Below are 19,469 nucleotides of genomic sequence, written 5' to 3' on the forward strand. Positions count from 1 at the left end.
TTCATTTCAACCTCTGCCTTTGTGGTATCGCATCTCAATTACGGTTCACACATGCATAGTTTCTTCGAGCTCTTGCGAGGATGTTTTGGTCAACACGCGTTCCAACGAGCCGGTACAGTTGGTATCCCCACTCCAGCATAAAACAATTGTGTCCGAGCCCTCACGGAAATGAGATCCATTGTCGGCGCGGAATGGCTCATTTGAGATGCTGGAAAACCGGTTGTTCAGCACAACAGAGTGGCCGCGGCGATTCACAACACTGTTGTTCGGAACGGGCTCACTCTCAGAAAGGAGAACGATCTTCACTGGGTGATCTCTTATAACTGGAACTCTGAACCACATATAAAGCGAATTCAGGACTGGTATTGACAGCCCATGAATGACGATGGAAAAGAACACTAGCCAATATACAACTGCGCGGGTGTAAGTATATACCGGAGTGATGGAGTAGGAAACGCATACCTGGAATCATCGCTGCGGTCAGGTTGTTGATCTCTCGATCACTTTCTCCAGGATCGGGCAATAGTCTTCGAGCATATTCAACGTATGAAATCGCTCCAACGCCTGTAAGTGGTAAGCACTGCCTGAACAAAAAGACATAGTGATCAAAAAACTTACCTATCGGACCGAAATATCCCATAAACAAGGCCTCCTTCCAATCGTTGCAGACTTTGGGCATGAAACGATAGCCCATCATGATCGCTGGAATACGACGGAAGACTAAAATCAAAACTCCGAGGCCAATTAACCGAGAGATAGTGATTCCAGTCTCGCTGGGCATGTGGAGTTGATTCCAGGGCATTATCGCACCAAGAAACATAAATGTTCCAATATTCAAGATGTTTTCGATGGTTGCATTGAAGGAGTCGTGTCTTTCTTCGACTTCAAAATGGTAACTTCCATCCCAGTTCAGCGCGCAGCCAGCAACAAAACAGGCGAGAGTCTCGTCCGACCCAAAGCAGCCACATGTGCCAACGATAAATAACTTCAAAAACGATTAGCGGGTGATCAAAAACCGAGATGTCATAATCTGCTTACGCCAATAGCGACTGGGTATGAAAAGAAGCTCTCTTTATCTACCCAACGTCTAGATATACCGTCAGTTGGAGTCGAATCTTCGTTTCACGATGATGGAATCACCTCTCAGAAGCCAGGTTCAAGGCTTTGCGACTCAGAAATCCTACCAAAACACCATACCCAGCTCCCATGACCAGCATATATAGAACCCCCTCAACGGCCCAATGAGCCAAGGCGCGACCAGCATTGCCGCCAAGCCGCCCTATATCCGGCTCGCCAATCCAATCTCTTGTATGGTTTGACCCACCCGCTGGTGTGGTTATGACATTTGGCGCATCGTCGTAACGGAGAAGCGCGATCGAGAGTAGTAGGAATGGAAATCCAAACCCATCATTTCCTCCAGCTTCTGCAGAGATAAACTCTCGAAGGTGTCGACGAACGTATTGGTCCGCAAATGGACCTTTTGCGATGGCCTGTGAGAGGACCGGATCTATACATATGACACACGATCCGATTATGAGGGATGTCAACTAATGATGTTGATGTTAATGAAATCCTGCTCGAGATCGCGAGAAGGAAAACCATACAAACGATAGGTGAGGAATCATCAATTTGATGCATGCCGAAGTCATAAGCCACTGAATTGTCATCAATGGCAGCAGGCAGATTGTCAGCTCGACAAGGCGTAGTCGTAGATAGCGTTTTGGCAACTCATAGCCGACTTTGACCATGGCTATTCCAATGACGAGGCGACTCAGAGCCTTTGATGAAAAGTTAGTTTCGATTTCCTCGCTCGCGATCAGAAACATACGTATGCAATATCACCGGTGTCATTTCCAGAGTCTCCGCCCCACTGGCTCACGTCAACGAATTTGGCACAAAAGGGTCCCAACACGGCCCCAACAATAAAAGATGGCACTAAATGATATGAGCATTTGTTATTTGGAGGGAACATTGAACATACAGGCTTCACCGAGGTACCATCTTTGCTTGATCTTCACAGCAATGAAACCAAAAACCAAAATATATATACCTAATGTCGTCAGAACTCGCGTTTGAGAGAGGCATGACTGCGTGGTCTTACCTGACAAAGTAAGGACAACATTAACACTACTGATATCAAGGATGGGATGCAGCATCCTGTTCCCGCAGAACACGAGTAACTAAGAGCCGAGTCGATGGATTCTGGAAAGGGAGTTGGACTGCCTGCTCTCCATTCAGATATTGTCGATCTCTTTTGTTGGGGATTGTTTGTGAAACTATGATGGGTATAACAGAATGATGATCTGGGCCGACGACTGACGTTGTCACAAGGATGGGGATGGGTGATATTGGCATAACTGTGAAAGTCGCGCAAATGCCTCGATCATATTGAATTTGTTCAAGAATGTTCCCTTGTCAAATTCGATAGCCTACATTGGATAGCTATCTTATCTTTGGTGTGCCACATCCGCAGCTTGCATACATCAAGGAGCAAGGGATGAGTGTGTGTACGTATCATAGATAGGGATTCATTTCGACGCACAGGGACATGTCAAGCTGTATTCAAGAACATGAGAAGGTAACAACGGAGAGAAAATAAATCTCAAAATTGGAGAACAATTTAATGAACCTGTGAGAATTGAAGTTTTGATCATCACATAATTGATTCGCATTAATACAAAAGCCGCAACTGCAGCAACATCGAATTTTGACGCGGGCGTCGTCACTATAATTAACTGGTCCTGTTTTTACAAATGCACAAAGCAAGTTTGCCAGTAACAGTGATTGCCTCCCGGCCTTGCATCCATCGGATCGACAATCCCGCAAAGCTTAGTGGCAGGCTGCACGATCCCTTGCGCGCGAGTCAGGGGCTAACCTATCAGGTTGCGCAAGTTAGACCCGTTCATAATTATTGCGACTAAGCTGTGTCAATTACACTTCTGCTATCCGCGCTATCCATTGCGTTCGCCCCCTCTCGACAATCCAGGGCCAGAATGCTCCAAATTTGGAACAAGGGATGACGAAGCAATTTCGATCCAACCCTATTTGAGTAACAAGGAGTTTGCACAATTGCTGTAACGATGCCAATGCCTTCTGGAAGGGCTTGGCTTGCTTTGCCAAGAGTGTTGAAGTGTACTTTGATATTTGGGCATCTTGACCTCGATAATGGCTTCAAGTAGGCTCCAGTATCTATAATTGGTTAGGTACAGCTAGTATGGTGCTTCATATAGGAAAATCTGCGGCAAATGGCGAGATGGCCCCTTTATTGCCATAGCCCTGATCGTGATATCTTGCGTAAATGCCTCATGGGCCCACCGCGTGATTCAGCCTAACTAACTATGAGATATTTTTCTCCCAGTTGACGATCAATGTTCGTAGAAGAGTATATATATTAGAGTCGATTCTACTCGAAAGATCGACTTTAATTTTCTTTTGCAATCAAACATATCGTCGAAATGGGTTCAATAGAGCAATTTCCCAAGCAATTCCTAAGCCAAGTGAACAGCGACTGCTCCAATGTCTATGGCTCAGAATTTGCTGCCCGACAGCGTCCAATCCAGAAGCTTCCAGATCGAGAGATGCCTCGGAATGTGGCCTATCAGCTCATCAAGGACGATTTGGTTCTCGATGGCCAACCGATGTTAAAGTGAGTATTTCCCTCAACATAATAAACATACTGATTAACATATATCTCCAAAGTCTTGCCAGTTTCGTCACTACCTACATGGTAGGAAGGACCACCTTTCCAATCACTGGACTCGTACTGATAGCATAATAAGGAAGATGAAGCCCTGAAACTCCTCGCCGAGTCATCGAACAAGAACATCATCGACCACGAGGAATATCCGAAATCCGTCGAAATCGAAACTCGATGCCTCAACATTCTGTCTGATCTATTCCACTCGCCAGTCTCAAATGATATCCCCACAGCAATCGGCACATCATGCATCGGTTCATCCGAAGCCATCATGCTAGCAGTTCTCGCGATGAAGAAGCGCTGGCAAGACAATCGCAAGGCGGAGGGCAAAGACTCCTCAAGTCCAAACATCATCATGAGCAGCGGCGTACAAGTCTGCTGGGAAAAAGCAGCCCGATACTTCGACATTGAAGAAAAGCTGGTGCCATGTAGCGAAACACGATACGTGATTGATCCCATCCAAGCCGTTGATCTCGTTGATGAAAACACAATCGGCATTTGCGCTATTCTCGGAACAACCTACACAGGACAATACGAAGATGTGAAAGCCATCAATGACCTGCTCGTCTTCAAAGGACTCGACACACCCATCCACGTCGACGCCGCTAGCGGTGGTTTCGTAGCACCATTCATCAAGCCGAATCTAGAATGGGACTTCCAACTCTCCAACGTGGTCTCAATCAACGTTTCGGGACACAAATACGGCCTGGTGAGCGAACCGTCACCCTCATATCATACCATACTAACCAAAAATAACAGGTCTACCCAGGCATCGGCTGGGCCCTCTGGCGCTCCCCCTCCTACCTCCCAAAGGACCTAATCTTCAACATCAACTACCTAGGAGCCGACCAACTCAACTTCAGCCTGAACTTTTCCAAACCCGCCTCGCACATCATAGCCCAATATTACCAGCTGATCCGTCTCGGAAGAAGCGGCTATACAAGCATAATGCAAAACCTCACTAGTACAGCCGACTACCTCTCATGTCAACTGCGAGAAATGGGTTTCATTCTCATGAGTGATTCCAACGGCGCAGGCCTACCCGTCGTTGCATTTCGCTTAGGTCCTACGCAGAACGCATTCTTCGATGAGTGGGCTCTTGCGCGCAAACTGCGCGAGAAAGGGTGGATTGTGCCCGCGTACACTATGGCTGCTGATTGTCAGACGATGGGGATGATGAGGGTTGTTGTTCGTACGGACTTCAGTATGGCGCGGTGTGAGAGTCTTGTACGGGATGTGCAGGCGGCGCTGGGGGCTTTGGCGCAGATTGAGCTTTTGAATATTCAGCGGTATCATGCGTAAGGATCGCGTTTTGCATTGTGTTGATAAGGTTTGCTAACGGGGTGATAGGCTGGTCCAGAGTCATCTCATGGTTCCGAGGAAGAATTGTGTTGATGTGGCTTGTGGGCAGATCGTCGCGGAGTTGGGGAGCAATGTTGTGAAGACTTGAGGTTGGATTGAGATTTGTTGCATATTGAGGGTGTTTACAGTTTAGGACAGGAGTTTGATATTTTAGAAGAAGTCCCATTTTTATAGCAATGGAAGAGTCAACATTATTCATTAAGATTGGAGATTGTCTAAGTGTAGAGTGTTCATGGTACTCATGGAAAGACGGGGATGTTGGAGAATAAATCTGTATCCCACAACTCAGGACCAGTATAGTCCATTCCATCAAGCCAACCTCCAAGATCCATCGGCTGCACCGAGTCAGTAAAGCATCCCACGTCATACAAGAGTGGCAAACTTACTGTGAAATCACTGAAATCTGTCGAAATCAGGGAAGCAGGATCCATATCACTGGGTGTAGCTGAGGCCGGCGTCAGACCCGAAGGTAGCGGTGTCTGTGAATAATCAATATCGGTGAAACAAAGCATCATGCGACTAAAAGAACTCACCTGCACGGTCCTCGTATCAACGGCAATCTGAGCATCCGGATGAGAAACCCCGCCCAAAATCTCCCTGCAAATCCTCACAACTCGTTTCGATGCCGCCTCAACATTGCAAAGGGGGTCTTCGCCCTTGACGCGCGATTTCACAGAAGCAAGAATAATACTCAAAAAGAAGAACGGTTTACAGCCCTTGCCACCGGGCCCGATTCTCCTCCCAAAGTTCTCCGCGGTGCGCTCGACGGCCTGCATCATGACACCCTGCTGGGATTGAATCATACTCATGAGAACGCTGGAATTTACGCCATCCATACCTGACGCCGAAGAGCGCATCTCATTAGCCTGGAGTGATAGTTCGACGCATACAGTAACGGCCGCGTGAAATGTTTCATCGCGGAACATCCCACTGCCCAGCTGAGTAATATGTGGGTAGACAAATGTTTCGGGTGAAAGGGGGAGCTCCATCTGCGAGAGGATGCCTAGTGATTCCTCGAGGCAGATTTTGCGCGAGTAGGAGCATTTGGGTAGTCTGACAACACTAAGAGAGAAGGGGCGGTGGAGGGCAAGGAGGAACTTGCGCATTATGAACAGGTGAAGGGATTGGGCAAAGCGATGGCGGTCTGATACTTCGGGGAGGATTGTTGAGGCGTTGTCTTCAAATAGAGAGGATGCATTTTGCATTGCGCGGGAGAGTTCATCGCCCATTTTGAGGGCGTCATCGTAGGATAAGTTGAACCTTAAACTGTTGACCTTTTTGGCGATTCGGTAGCGAAGTGGGAGGGTTTTTGTTAAGAGGGTTTGGTAGAAGTTCTGGGTATAGAGGGCTGTGCTGAGAGGCGCGGGATTGTTCTCCATGTCGGGTATCAAATCGGAATCGTCCCAATTTGACGGTGAATCGCAATCGCACTCGTCGAGATCGACTGAAGGTGGAACGCCGCGGTCAAGGGAGATCTTCAGGTCCAGCTCGACGATCGTGGCCCATAATCTGCGGCGTGTCTCACAGTAGAAAGGAGATGATTTGGGGAATCGTGTGGGATCGCGATGGAGGCCCATTGTCATTGCTGATCGAATCAAGGACCCGGCTGAGGCCCAGGCAACGTCCCCATCACTGGCAATTCCGAGACGTGCGACCAGTAGTAGCGACTGAGTTTGCAGCATTCGAAAGTCTATGTCTGGACTGATGAACGTGCATGAGATGTAGGACTGGACAGCCATAATCCATCTGATTGCTGGTTTTTGGAACACGTCGCGATTGTCTTCTCCTGGGGGCGGAACATAAAAGCAGCTGCCAGCGGCTATGACAGCGAGTAACTGAGCGACGAATGCCATGTCAATTGGCTGTGTATTAGTCCAGTAGTTGGCATACTGTTTGAAGAAGGTTGGCATATGCAGGATTCGATATGTCGTCTCAAAAGTATCAAGGTACAGTTGAAGTAAATGGTCCACAATCTTGCGTGTCGGAATCATTTCGTTGAGTTTGAAAGCCTGCTCCCGATACTCGCGCTGATGGTCCTGCGTCTCGCGCGACCATAGCTCGGTCTTGAACTGTTTCATGTCACAATACTCCTTATCCTTGGCTTCACCACGGCACCGACCACGGCGCAAAAATGCTCCAATATCATGAAACTAAAACAAACATATTAGCATATAGATACCCAATAACCAAAGCAAATGATCCTAATACTCACAAAAGAAACAGTAGTAGTATAATGGCTTCGCCCAAAATACCTCGTCTTCGCCTTCTTCCCGCGAAAACTCGAATCAGGCAAAAACCGCACCCGATCATCAACCCCCACATTCTCCGAGGTACTCGCTGTCTCGATCTCCGAATAAAGATCAGAAACCGAAGTAGCGGGCGTCTGTAAATTCACAGGTTTCAGTGAATTCTCCAAAACCTTCAATCTGTGCCTCAACTCGGTCAACTCATCCGGCCTGCGTTTCGAGACGCGATTCGAAGAGGTATTCGGCCCCATTTTCGAATCGAACACGAACATCCCGTTTGCGCGTTCGCTTGTACTACTCGGTACGCGCCGCGATACAGGAGGCGACATACGGTTTTGATCTGAGGGGCCCGGTTGAGTGCCCACAAAGACGCATTCATCTGTTGTTTTTGAGCGGACGCATTGACCGCATGGTAGTGAACGATCACATTTTAGTTTGCGGCGTCGACAGGCTGTGCATGACAGTGGTGGGCGACGGCGACGCTGGGTCTGGGGCTGTCGCTGCTCTTCTGATTCTTCTTGTGAGAAGTGATGACCTTCCATTTCTTCTTTGGTGTTGCCTTGAGGCATTTTGTTCTTGTTTTGTCTTTTGGTGTTGCCTTGAGACGGCGCTAATGAGTAAGACGACAGGGGATCGAAGTATTTGTCATGCCACAAGAATGCAGTGGATAACAGAAAAAGACTGGATTTATCGACGGAGAAGATTGAACAAGAGATGACTTAAAATATAACAGAGCCACAGCCTTATTATATACAGCAGTTGTGTTAACCAAGCAGCGACGTTGAGAAAAGTGGCTGATTGCGGGAACTCCGGCCACGGAGATACCTCTTTAGGTAATCTTCGGATTATCTCCGAAGGGGCTTTGTGACGCGCACTGATTGATAAGACAAAAAAGGGAAAAAAGGCGCACGTCAAGCTTTTTTGTGACTCAAAGTGTGGCAAATACAACTAAATAGTACTTTTGTACTCCGTAGAATGTTTGAGTATAGGTTTATTATTTTGAATATATGCGCTGGCGCTATGCTAATGCTACTTTGTACATCCATGAGAACAGCAGAAAACCCAATATCTACTTCCGCCAAATCGGCTTCATAACCGACCGCACATAAACCAGCAAGTAAACCATCAGATAATTGGTCACTGTGAAAGCCAGGAAAATTCCAAAATACGGCCAAATCTTCGAAGAGTCAAGACCAATTCCAGAAAGATACTATGGAAGTTAGCACATGTTCCTCACATCAAGCATCAGGTAAACTTACATCATCGCCATACTCATATTCGCAATATCCACATTCTCCCATACCGTTCGGGTTGGACAGGTATCCAATGCCCTTGGATCCGAGCCAAGAGCCTGCATAATCGCCGCAGGTGACATTCGGCGGGCTCCCGAAGATAGTCAACTCGCTCTGCGAACAGACGACCTCCGTACCACGTAGAACTGAAGTCAGCACACCGCCGATCCAGTATGTGAATGGTGTAATATAGTACATGGTGTACTTCCAAAAAGCGGGCATCTGGCTATGAGGCTGGAGGATGCCGTTGAAAAGCTCACACATAATAATGAAGAAGGGCATGAGTGTGGCGGCGATCATGGAGTCGGCGCTGGAATTTATTAGTATATCAACAATCCATAAGAAAAAAAAAACTTAAAACACACCTCATAGCAGCAATCCACTGACCCCACGATGTAGCAAAGAGGAAGAAAAGGAAAAACATCAAAAAACTATATCCCGCTGCGAAGCCAAGCGGCAAGCCAACGAGAAAATAGTACAAAACGAAGAAAATCACACTTCCAATCACAGAATATGGAATCTCCGAGACAATCTGTGCAGTGCAGAAAGCGACCCATCCATAAATCCCACTGGGTCCCTCCCTCGCCAACCAAATATCGCGATTAAGGATAAACCGCATAGAGATAGCATTGATAAACTCCGGCACGAGCATCAGAACAAGGAAGCACGAGAAGGCTTTTGATTGTAGATCTGTGGTACTGTTTCCAATCTGCAGGTATGTAAGACCGTTGATAAGAGCGTGCAGGAAAGACGAATACAGACGGGAGTATGGATACTCCGCTGTGCGCCAGAACTGGCGACACGTGCGTTCGGTCAGGAGGGTGATTTGAGTGGTGATGGATGGTTGGGATGGAGGGAGAGATGCTGGGTGACTTTTGTTGGAGCGAATGGAGGCAATCTCGTTCTTGACGTCAGTGTATTCCTGTGAATTGCGCCAGACGGAGGCCCAATTTGTTTTCTCGTAGTCCGATAATTTCATGCCGCCCACCACGACTTCGATAAGGAAATCTGCTGCGTTGGTGACTTTTTTGGGAATGTTGCCATGTTTAGCGAAGTAGTTGAAGATTGCACTGCCAGCGTGGCCGACTGGACCAAAGTAGTAGGTGTTTCCGCCGGGGCTGAGGGCAAGGACACGGTCGAACTGAAGGTTGTCAGTATGGGCCAAATTACAGAGAGAAACAGTTAGTTCATACCTCTTCGAATTGCTGCTGATTAGCTTGATGAATAGTGCAAAGAACCGCCAGTCCCTGGTTCGCCAGTCGACGAAGCAAGGCAACGATGTTAGTCGCGCCTTGACTGTCGAGCCCACTAGTCGGCTCATCAAGGAACAAAAGGAGCTTGGGACGAGCGCAGAGCTCAACTCCGATGGTGACGCGCTTTTTCTTTTCGATATCCAAGGAGCCGATGATTGCGTCTTGTAATTCTACCAGATCAAGAGTGTGGATAACCTTTTCAACGTATGCCAGCTTTTCTTCCTTGGGGACCTCTTGGCTCTGGCGGAGAAGGGCGGAAAATTCGAAAGCTTCGCGGATAGTGCTGCTTTCGTCGTGGATGTCCATCTGCTGGCAGTATCCGATTTGGCGATTGTAGGACTCGTCGATGGATAGACTATCGACAAAGAGAGATCCAGATAGAACACCCGGGCTTTCTCTTTGGGTGAGAGCAGTCAATACTGCTTGTTGTTAGCAAATGAAATTGTAATCAAGTCAGGAAAGGCTCTTACATGTTGACTTTCCAGCTCCTGAGGCACCAACCAGAGCAGTTAAGGACCCGGGTTTGCAGTATCCAGAAACACCATCCAAGAGCTTTCGAGATTCTTTACCAATCTGCACATTCAGATCCAAATCTGACCAAGAAAAAGTCGATTCAGTCGCTGACAGCACCTGATCAGACCTGCTATTGTGTGCAGCTGGCGGTGCAGTTGAATCAAATGAGACAGGCGCCTTCTCCTCATCACATCGACTGTTCTTCTTTCGGCTCAACAACTTCGAGGAACCCTTGAACTGGATTGGACCTGCACTGTCGAGCTCCCACTCCATAACCTCGCTCAACCAACAAGTCAGACCGATATAGACCACAGTGAACAGACACAAAATTCCAAAATTACGCCACACATGGCTGTAGTAGAATCCATACTTGACAGCCAAGTAGTCGTCGCCATTCACAATGGTGCTCCCAATCTTACTACCAGCATACGCACAAGTCTGGTATATCTGGTCCACGCCAGAGGGGATGATGGATCCAGTTGCACAAGAGAAGTTCATGTTGTGAAATTCAGCAGCCATCACAGCTTCGTACGTGTACAAAGCCGGTGTAGTGTAAGCAAGCCACCCAACCCAAGGCACATCCTGGATCATCTTGTCGACAGATAGAACGTAGCCACCGAAGACGATGCAGAATAGGACAGAGACTCCACAGTAGCGAAGGGCCACTTCGAAGTTGTTGGATAAGGCGGCAAAGACACGGAATTGGGCTGTTAGGCATACTGTGCAGGTGTAAATGAAGAGGAAGTCGATGAAGAAAGGGCCGGCCTGATTTTTTGAGTTAGTTAAGTATCATAGAACAACAATGCGTAGTGACTCACATCAGTCCGTAGACCAGACAAAAAGTACATGACAACCAAGTACAAAAATGTCAAAAGCGCGGTGATCACCAAATCAGATAAAAACCTCGCCAGGCAAACAGCACTAGGCCTCACAAAAGCAAACTTTTGCTGTCGACTGAGGATATCGCGGCCCTGCATTGCCTCTTCCAGCTCAGACATCTGCAGCCAAGCAAGCAGAATAGACGAGTAGAAGAGCACACCACCTCGTGAATACATACCCTCCGTTGTGTCGGGTTGATTGTAGAACATGGAACCAATCAACAAGCCATAAATGACACAAGAGACGAGCTTTATGTACAATGGACTCATATGGCCTTTCAGCTGCCACATCTGGCGCTTTGCACAGAGAACAACTTGTCTGAAGAGCGAAATAGTATAAGGCGACTTGGGCGAAACAAAGCGTGACTTGTCGCTCTGAACGGTTTTCTTGAATTCCTCCACACTGCCGCACTCCGAGTCAGTCGGGTACGCACCCGATGTGCGACGTCCGGCTTTTTGATCCTCATAATTCTCAACAGCACTCTCGACCTTGGCAAACGCAGCACTTTGTCGGAAAGCCTTTTCAAGCTCGATAGCACCCTTCGGTGCGCGATTTTCCCACCCAGAGCGGAATCTTCGACGCTCAGGGAGAGTGATACTGGTCAAGAAGTCTGAGGTAGTCTGCATATCCGCACATTCATACCCCAGATCCTCAAAGTATTGCTTGGCCTGATTTGCAGGACCTTGGTATAGCATGCGCCCTTCATCAATGAGCAACACCTTATCAACGAGGTCATAAATCGCATCCGAAGCCTGGTACAGGGTAAGCAGCGTAGCTTTGCGACAAGTATCCGTCATGATGCGCAAACTGCGCGCATAATCCAGGGCAGAAGAGGCATCGAGTCCTCTAGTCGAATTATCCCAGCAAGCAACCGAAGAATCGGTAGCAAGGGACTCTATAATCGAAATGCGTTTTCTTTCTCCGCCTGACACACCGCGAATATACTCATTACCCACGAGCGTATTCATAGTATGCGACATACCAAAAACACGCCCGTAGATCTCCAGATAGCGCGGAATTCTCTCACGGTAGCGCTTTGGTGTCTTGCTCTGCAGTGCAAACTCGAGGGTCTGCCGCACATTCAGCGTTGGAAAATGCACGTCATCTTCTGGGACGTATGCTACTGCGCCACGATAGTGAGATTTCACTTCTTCCTGGCTGAGACCAGAGTAGTCGATCGAGCCAGTCACGCCTAGAAATGAGGAGTGGTGGGCTGCTATTGTGCGGAGGAAGGTTGAACAGCCCGCGCCAGGGCGTCCGAGGACGCTGATCTAATTAGATACCGAGATTTAAATCAACAGGGAATTTTGAGTTCACCTACAGCATAATCTCGCCGCTCTCCACAACACCGGAGAAATCACGAATGAGTTGACGGCCATCTTCGGGCTTTTTTTTCGTTATCCAAGGCTGGATGGTCCACTCGTAGATATCTTGCATGGTGAGAGTGCGCCATAGAGCAGTGCCGAGGGTTTTCACATCAGCATGACTGTCGCCATCGCCCCAAGTAGAAAGCGACTGGAAACAAACACCAAGGTTCGATCGTTTCTTGCCTTGGGCCTGTTCCTCAAGAAATTTGTCGAATGAAGAATGCGGTTCGGGGTACTTGTGATCCTCCGCAGTTTTCTCAGTCAAAGTACGATGAATATCAGCAATGGCATCCTCGTCTTCATGCGAGACCTGTACCCGAGGAGGACCATTGTTTTGTGATTCCGAAGCAAAGGAGGAACTATGCTTCGGGTGGGGGTTAAGAGGGGCGGGCATAATGACCCTTTGATTAATGTTATGAAGGTGAAAAGGGTGAAGACATTGTTTGAACGAACAAAAATCAAGAAGCGGCAAATGTATTTATAAAGTATCAAAAACAACAACCATAACGTCAGAAACAACTGACCACCGAAAAAGGAAGCCAAGGTACACAGCCAATCGAATGACCGATTATAAAGCAGAAACTCTTCAGGATCCCCAATATTATGGGTCCAAGCATATCTGATGCACATCTCAAAAGAAAATGTATCCAATCAACAGGAAAAGAAAGTGGCGAGGCGATAGTTTCTCCGACTTTGGCAGCTGGCCGGAGAAAACTAAGAAAAACATGGTTATAACTTTGATTTTTTTCAGTCAGTCCGAACAAACCGATATAATATTCAGCGGAGCCCGCGGCCACCGCGCGATTGTTTTGCAGAAACGGGAAGCCAAGCCGAGAACTGATCCACATGTTCCACCAGGCTTGGTGGATTTGACTTGCCAATGATACGATTTTGTACAATGTTATACTGTAGGTGATCAGAGATTTAGGTTGATATTTGATCTCTACAATATTATTATTACATATAGTTATTAACCTATAAGTTACCCAATTGGAAATTGTAGACAGCAGGATGTTCCTCTGGGTCAGAATTAAGACCTAATTCATTCTCGAGTCCATCAGGGTTCTAATCGAATGAATCCGCCTAGGCACACTAATTTGATCGTCGCTCGTTAATTCACCTGATAATTATAAAACTGAGAATTTGTTACCAAAAAATATACAAATCTGCTCTTATTAACCTCGTATAACCCGCTGTCAGCTTTCTAATTAACCACCTTTGCATCCAAACATGTATTATCACAGTACAGTATGCATGACTCGTGCAAGTTGACCGCCAATTCGATGCACCGTGCGCTCCTGTCAACTCCCCGCATTGCAATGCACTTCATGATCCTGCAGGTCCACTAACGCACATGTACGATGTAGAGGGTCGGATATTTTTCTCACGTGGTGACGGTCGGATTATCAATTTCGCCGGGTGGCGTCATAGGTTCTGCCTTGGCGCCTTATTGGCGCTTCATTGGCTCCTTGGAAGTAGAGGGATGATGGATCAACTCCTTTTATAGGGATAATAGCATAAACAGTAGTGGAATTTGATTTTTATGTACAAAATATGAATAAAATAGACTTCGATTTACTGATGATAAAGAGCTGTCATAATAGTGAGGTGAGATTTCAGATATATATATTTTTTGAGATGGTAGCTATAACTGCTACCTACTTCATCATGGTAAGCACTAACCAATTGACTTGAGCCAAAGTATCGAAGTTCCTCCTAACGAACTTGCTTTTGAGACTAGCTGCAGTTTCCTATAGATCTCCTAGGCCGTCTATATTAAGATTATCACGCGAATGTAGGAGGTGCTTGAAAAGATCTGGCTCTTCTGCGTAGTAGCCCTAAACGCATCTTATGAAGCCATTGAGTTCAGCAAATAAAAGACTCTTCAATTAGATCTAGGTCTGGCGTACGCAGGTAAACAAACCAGTTTGAATCCTGTATAATAAAAAAAATTAAATTTCTAGATGCATTATCTATAACTAGAACAGACTACAGCTCCGGTATTCTGCCGTAATGACAAAGGAGCTCATTGACGAAGTCTTCGAACATATTATTGAGCCTAATTCTGCGGTTGAATATACATAGAAAGGCCGATTGGGTTATGTATATCTGCCGATACCATAACACCATAACACCATGGTTCGGTGGCCCAAAACTACGCATAATCGTGTCCTTCCTGTCGTCACCCACACTTACATTGTAGAACTCTTCGTAAAGACATTCTGTCTTGAAAATCAAACAGTACCATACTATTTAAATAATATAAAATCAACATATTGCCTTTACATACATACCATGCGTGTCCACCATACTTCCGAAAACGGTTTAGCGCCCCAGCGCCCAATATCAAGCTCCACCCTAAACACAACCTCACTTCCCCAAAATGCACCTCTATAATGCTTTAATCCGTACACACCACATAACCTCACGCAAGAAAGTCGCGACGCTGAAACGTGCCGCCGACTCCCACGAATGCTCCGTTCTTCTCCGGTCCGGCGGATGTCCGGGGATCATGTACGTCGAAGGCCGAGGCAAGGAACGAGTTGAGCTGTGGGTTGATGTTGTGCGGAAGTTGCGGTACAAAGATTTTCAGCTGGTTACTCGGCCTGGGGCTCTGGAGGTGGAAGAAGGTGAACATGGCACAGTCAAGAGAAAAGCCCAAGAAAAAGTCAATGAGAAAGAGGGCGCTGGTTTGGCGTTGGGGTTGGATGAGGTGGAGAGTGTTAAAGAGTTTGGGGGGGTTATGGCCAAGAGGGGAGTTTGGAATTGGTGGAGGAGAGGGATGGGGTATGCTTGATGTTTTAGACATTGGGGTTTGCTTTGTATATTACTTCAATGATATCCATTTCATTTTTCAATACTCCAAGTCTATCTTTACTAGTCGTTCATGTCTAATGTATTGTACAGAGATAATCAAGTCCACCAAAACGCCAAAATGCATAGTATACATTGATATTACCGGGTCAGACAGGCGCCGGGTAACTCAACAGTTTACACGTATCCTATATCAATTAGTAAGGGCCCAATTCATCATAATGAAAAGCGAACATACCTTTCGCTGTCTGCGATACTTATCATAAATCATTTTCCAGATCTCCCGATCCCGACAACCACTCTCTCGTGGCGTCCCGGGCTCATGATCACACTTTGGCTGTTCGGCCGCCAACAGCTCCTGCGGCCACATAATCCAAGGCTTAGGCAGAGGCCAATCCGAGAAATGAACGAATTTCGCCTGCGCAAGGACATGATCCGGATCCCAGACTTCATCGTCGTTACCCAGGAACCTCCGATGATCTTTTGTGCGGAATTCGCCGGAAAGCAGGCCATACTGGCGGTGAGGGAGAACCATTGCCGAGTCTCCGTATCGTGCATTCAACAAATCCATATCGTAGCGGTGGTCTGTTTGGTTCACTTCGATCTGGCCGTTTTGAGCGGGTACGGCATCACCGGTGATGCGTTTGTATTCCCGGAACGAAGGCTCGATGACAACGAGGAGGGAAGACAGAGATTTCTCAGGTAGTAGCCAGTATGCGCGAGGCATGGCGACAGTCGCAGGAGGAAGGAAGAAGAGTTCATCCATAGTTTGGAGAAGGATAACGTCCGAGTCGAGGTGAATGACGCGGTCGTAGTTTGATTCGCCGAAGGCCATCAGTTTCGTGAGACTCGTTTGCCATGAGGCTTTAGAACCAATACCTACACAATGAACAAGTCAGCAAACGTTCAGATCCAACTCAGTTGCATCACTGACCTCTAGGATCTTCGGCCCCTTCAATTTTAATTGGAATCACCATTACATGGTACTTATTCCTAGCAATGAGCAATAGCTCACTGACGCGATCGAATTCATCCTCGACAATGAGATCCCATTGCTCGGGATAGAACAGCACGCGCTCGGCTTTACTGCCCAGTCTCTCGAGGGCCTCGAAGACCATCAGCGAATTGCATAGATAGACCTCATTGGTGGCGTATTGGGTATAAGCGAAGCGTGACCAGTCGACCTCGTCGTAGTGAATGTGCGGTAGGGGCAGCGGCGGGGGACGTTCACGGCGATACCATAAGACAAATAAGAGGAGGATGGCTACTGCAGCCCATGTTCGGAGACGTCGTAGCTGTCGCTTAGCAATGGAAAGACATGGTTCGTCGGGAATGTCGAAGAAGTCGCTCTCTGAGGCATTTGAGCTCCGACGATAGGGGAATACAGAAGTTTTGGGCGGCATTGTTAGGGTGAATATGTTCGCCGCGCGGTCGTTCCTGTTGATTGCTTGCACGTGATTGGGTTATGTCATTGATGCGGAACCCTTGGACAATACATTACCGCGCCGATGACTCCGACATCGTCGATTCCCTGAGGGCTGTGTCAAAAGCCCTCGAAGGTGGAATCCGACCTCTTTGTCTCGTCTTAAGAAGACCAAAAACAAAAAAAAAGAAATCTCCGATAGGGGGAATCGAACCCCCGGCTGTCGTGTGAGAGACGACGATGTTAGCCACTACACCATATCGGAGGGAGACAGCGAATAACGCTTTATAGTTTACTTTGGCCACTTTCGGTTTAGCGCTCTTTGTCCTTGTGCGTGCCCGTGCGTGGGTCTATATAGTCCCCTTTCCCCCCCCCAACCGACTATATGTCCAGATAGACAATGAATTTTATTTTTGGTATTTAATTGGATGTCGTTTTAAGATAGTACCATTTGAAACTAGTAGGTTTGGGTGGCTCGCGAAACACGTTAAACATGAACGTTTAACCATATACTTTCCATGCCCCACCAGAGGCCATCTCGAACTAAACACGTTCGGTGGGTCAGGGACCTCGGGCAGCAGCGAAGGTAATGATATAACCGACCGCAAATCCCCTTGGATTGACCGAAAATTCTTAACAAAATGCTCAATCTGCCAATCGAACTGGTGAATAAGACCTGCACCTATCTGGAGCAACCGGAGTGGGCTGCACTCAGATTATCTTGTCGCTCCCTGTACGCAAAATCTTTGGATGCATTCGCAGATCGCTATTTCAAAAGCATTTGCTTCATTGCCACTAGTGAAGGCATTCGACAACTAGAAGAGTTGACAAAAAATGAAACCGTCCGAGTACGAGTCCGACAGTTATGGATGATTCCGACCGTCTTCGAAGGTCGCCACGGATGGAGCCTTGACGAATTCTACAGGTCTCAATATCGAGGGCCATTGAGTCGCCTCAGGGAGAATGATGATGTGCTACTTACTCGTTATGCGATATATCAAGCTATACAGGCCGATAACCTGGCTCTTCTGGAGTCAAACACCTTTGGCTCTAGGCTTCACGCATGCTTCGCTTCGTTCAGAAACCTCGAGTCCGTCGGGTTGAAGCATTATGCGACAGACTTTTTACTTGATATACGGCAACCAGAATTTCGATGTCTAGGATTGCAGAAGTTGAAAAATCAAGTCGAATATGTGTCCCACCCCTCAAGCTTCAATCGTCTCCAATGGCATGAGGTAGCCAAGGTCAACTCTCTGGCTTTATCGAGGATGTTACAAGGTCTTAATGAATCCAACCCAAAGATCACGACGTTAAACACATGCGGTGCCAACTTCTGCGGCTCAACTTCTCCTATTCTTCCTCTCACCCGAGAACAATACGATTCTCTTCTTCTCAAGCTTGAAGACCTGGAAAATCTTCATATCTGCATCTGTTACGACGAGGACGACCTAAATTGCACTCCAAATTCAAACACCTACATTGATCTTTTGATTTCCGTTGCACCCAGACTGAAAGGGCTTGTTCTCTCGCAATGGTATCGAAATCCACGCGATTTGGGAGCACGCTACTTCTCAGAGCTCTCTCAGAGCATCAGGTTCACCCAACTGAAAGAGCTCCATCTCCACTGGATACAAATTCGACTTGAGTCTTTCAAATCATTTCTGAACACCACTAAGGGGACTATGGTTTCTCTCTCACTCGATTTGGTAACCTTGCAACCCAGCGCTCCACCTTCCACTGACTACGGGCCTACTTGTTGGAGACTCGTTTGGGAATTCCTTCGGGCAGAGTTGTCACTAAACCGGTGTTATATGGGACACCTTGGCTATCGGAGAAATAAAGTGATGATTCAAGGGCCTGGTGAATTAGCCGAACCGACATACACTGCTACTTTCAATGCAGATGTAAACGGCATTTGTTTCAACGATTGGATCCGGCAGCTTAAGCCAATTTTGTCAGAAAGGGAGGATTTATCAGCACGAAGCTATCCAGGTTTGCAGCTCACTAAGCCCCCAAAGCCACTGAACCTTTTCTTAATACCCATTGTCAGAATTACTTCCTAGACCTCGATCAAACGCACCTGCTTCAGGACCTCAAATACACGAGCAACGCCCCCAACCCTGCGGATTGGGACCAGAGAACCCTGGGACCATGATAATCTGCCGGCCACCAGGGGGATCCTGGCGTACGTGACCTACTCTCACAAAACACTACAATCATTAGGAACTGAGCGTTATCCACAATCGGAAAACCTCGATATCACGTCAGTGAAAGGGGTGGCTAATAACAAGCCACAGAATGCACATAATTGTATATCAGAATAAATAGCGCCGTGTTTTACTCGACATCACTAGGGAAAGCCCCTTTAAGGTAGTCATGTCAGCCCAGTCCAGAAACAGCAAATAGGAACAAACACATTTGTAATGTGGTAATGTGTCTTCTTCCTGCGTGAAAGCCCCAATAACTTGACCGGAAGGGAATAAAAGCCACGCGCAATCATCTTGAGCCATAGTTTCCATATCGAAGATTTTACTCTCCGGCATAAATTTTCGCGAGGTGCAACGAACTCGGCTTCAATGAGAAAATTAGATGAGAAAATGCTACTTCGCAGTAATGGTTTATT

At 47.2% G+C, this 19,469-nt stretch overlaps 7 protein-coding genes across 7 annotated transcripts; 3 read left to right on the forward strand and 4 right to left on the reverse strand.

Annotated features, from left to right (window-relative positions):
• Window positions 1-45: 45 nt before the first annotated feature.
• Window positions 46-2,156, reverse strand: N7529_011227 (putative plasma membrane antiporter; the record flags this gene model as incomplete). Its single annotated transcript, XM_057246753.1, has 9 exons — window positions 46-305; window positions 463-564; window positions 619-985; window positions 1,039-1,087; window positions 1,141-1,547; window positions 1,605-1,778; window positions 1,829-1,935; window positions 1,982-2,050; window positions 2,102-2,156. 9 exons carry the CDS (start codon window positions 2,154-2,156, stop codon window positions 46-48), a joined length of 1,590 nt encoding a protein of 529 aa, XP_057092102.1.
• Window positions 2,157-3,455: 1,299 nt separating this feature from the next.
• On the forward strand, window positions 3,456-4,999 carry N7529_011228 (Pyridoxal phosphate-dependent transferase major region subdomain 1; the record flags this gene model as incomplete). Its single annotated transcript, XM_057246754.1, has 4 exons — window positions 3,456-3,646; window positions 3,700-3,727; window positions 3,780-4,406; window positions 4,457-4,999. The coding sequence occupies 4 exons, from the start codon at window positions 3,456-3,458 to the stop codon at window positions 4,997-4,999; spliced, it is 1,389 nt and encodes a 462-aa protein (XP_057092103.1).
• A 299-nt stretch (window positions 5,000-5,298) lies between these two features.
• N7529_011229 (uncharacterized protein) lies at window positions 5,299-7,874 on the reverse strand (the record flags this gene model as incomplete). Its single annotated transcript, XM_057246755.1, has 4 exons — window positions 5,299-5,394; window positions 5,446-5,538; window positions 5,593-7,209; window positions 7,272-7,874. The coding sequence occupies 4 exons, from the start codon at window positions 7,872-7,874 to the stop codon at window positions 5,299-5,301; spliced, it is 2,409 nt and encodes an 802-aa protein (XP_057092104.1).
• Window positions 7,875-8,374: 500 nt separating this feature from the next.
• On the reverse strand, window positions 8,375-13,003 carry N7529_011230 (putative ABC multidrug transporter; the record flags this gene model as incomplete). Its single annotated transcript, XM_057246756.1, has 7 exons — window positions 8,375-8,515; window positions 8,565-8,907; window positions 8,963-9,738; window positions 9,791-10,269; window positions 10,321-11,128; window positions 11,182-12,508; window positions 12,564-13,003. The coding sequence occupies 7 exons, from the start codon at window positions 13,001-13,003 to the stop codon at window positions 8,375-8,377; spliced, it is 4,314 nt and encodes a 1,437-aa protein (XP_057092105.1).
• A 1,989-nt stretch (window positions 13,004-14,992) lies between these two features.
• N7529_011231 (uncharacterized protein) lies at window positions 14,993-15,406 on the forward strand (the record flags this gene model as incomplete). The annotated part of the gene is made up of 1 exon (XM_057246757.1): window positions 14,993-15,406. The coding sequence occupies one exon, from the start codon at window positions 14,993-14,995 to the stop codon at window positions 15,404-15,406; it is 414 nt and encodes a 137-aa protein (XP_057092106.1).
• A 166-nt stretch (window positions 15,407-15,572) lies between these two features.
• On the reverse strand, window positions 15,573-16,826 carry N7529_011232 (CAZyme family GT8; the record flags this gene model as incomplete). Its single annotated transcript, XM_057246758.1, has 3 exons — window positions 15,573-15,611; window positions 15,662-16,302; window positions 16,358-16,826. The coding sequence occupies 3 exons, from the start codon at window positions 16,824-16,826 to the stop codon at window positions 15,573-15,575; spliced, it is 1,149 nt and encodes a 382-aa protein (XP_057092107.1).
• A 661-nt stretch (window positions 16,827-17,487) lies between these two features.
• Window positions 17,488-18,909, forward strand: N7529_011233 (uncharacterized protein; the record flags this gene model as incomplete). Its single annotated transcript, XM_057246759.1, has 1 exon — window positions 17,488-18,909. The coding sequence occupies one exon, from the start codon at window positions 17,488-17,490 to the stop codon at window positions 18,907-18,909; it is 1,422 nt and encodes a 473-aa protein (XP_057092108.1).
• Window positions 18,910-19,469: the final 560 nt, after the last annotated feature.

Source organism: Penicillium soppii, assembly GCF_028829465.1.
Source record: "Penicillium soppii strain IBT 18220 chromosome Unknown utg000010l, whole genome shotgun sequence".
NCBI lineage: Eukaryota > Fungi > Ascomycota > Eurotiomycetes > Eurotiales > Aspergillaceae > Penicillium > Penicillium soppii.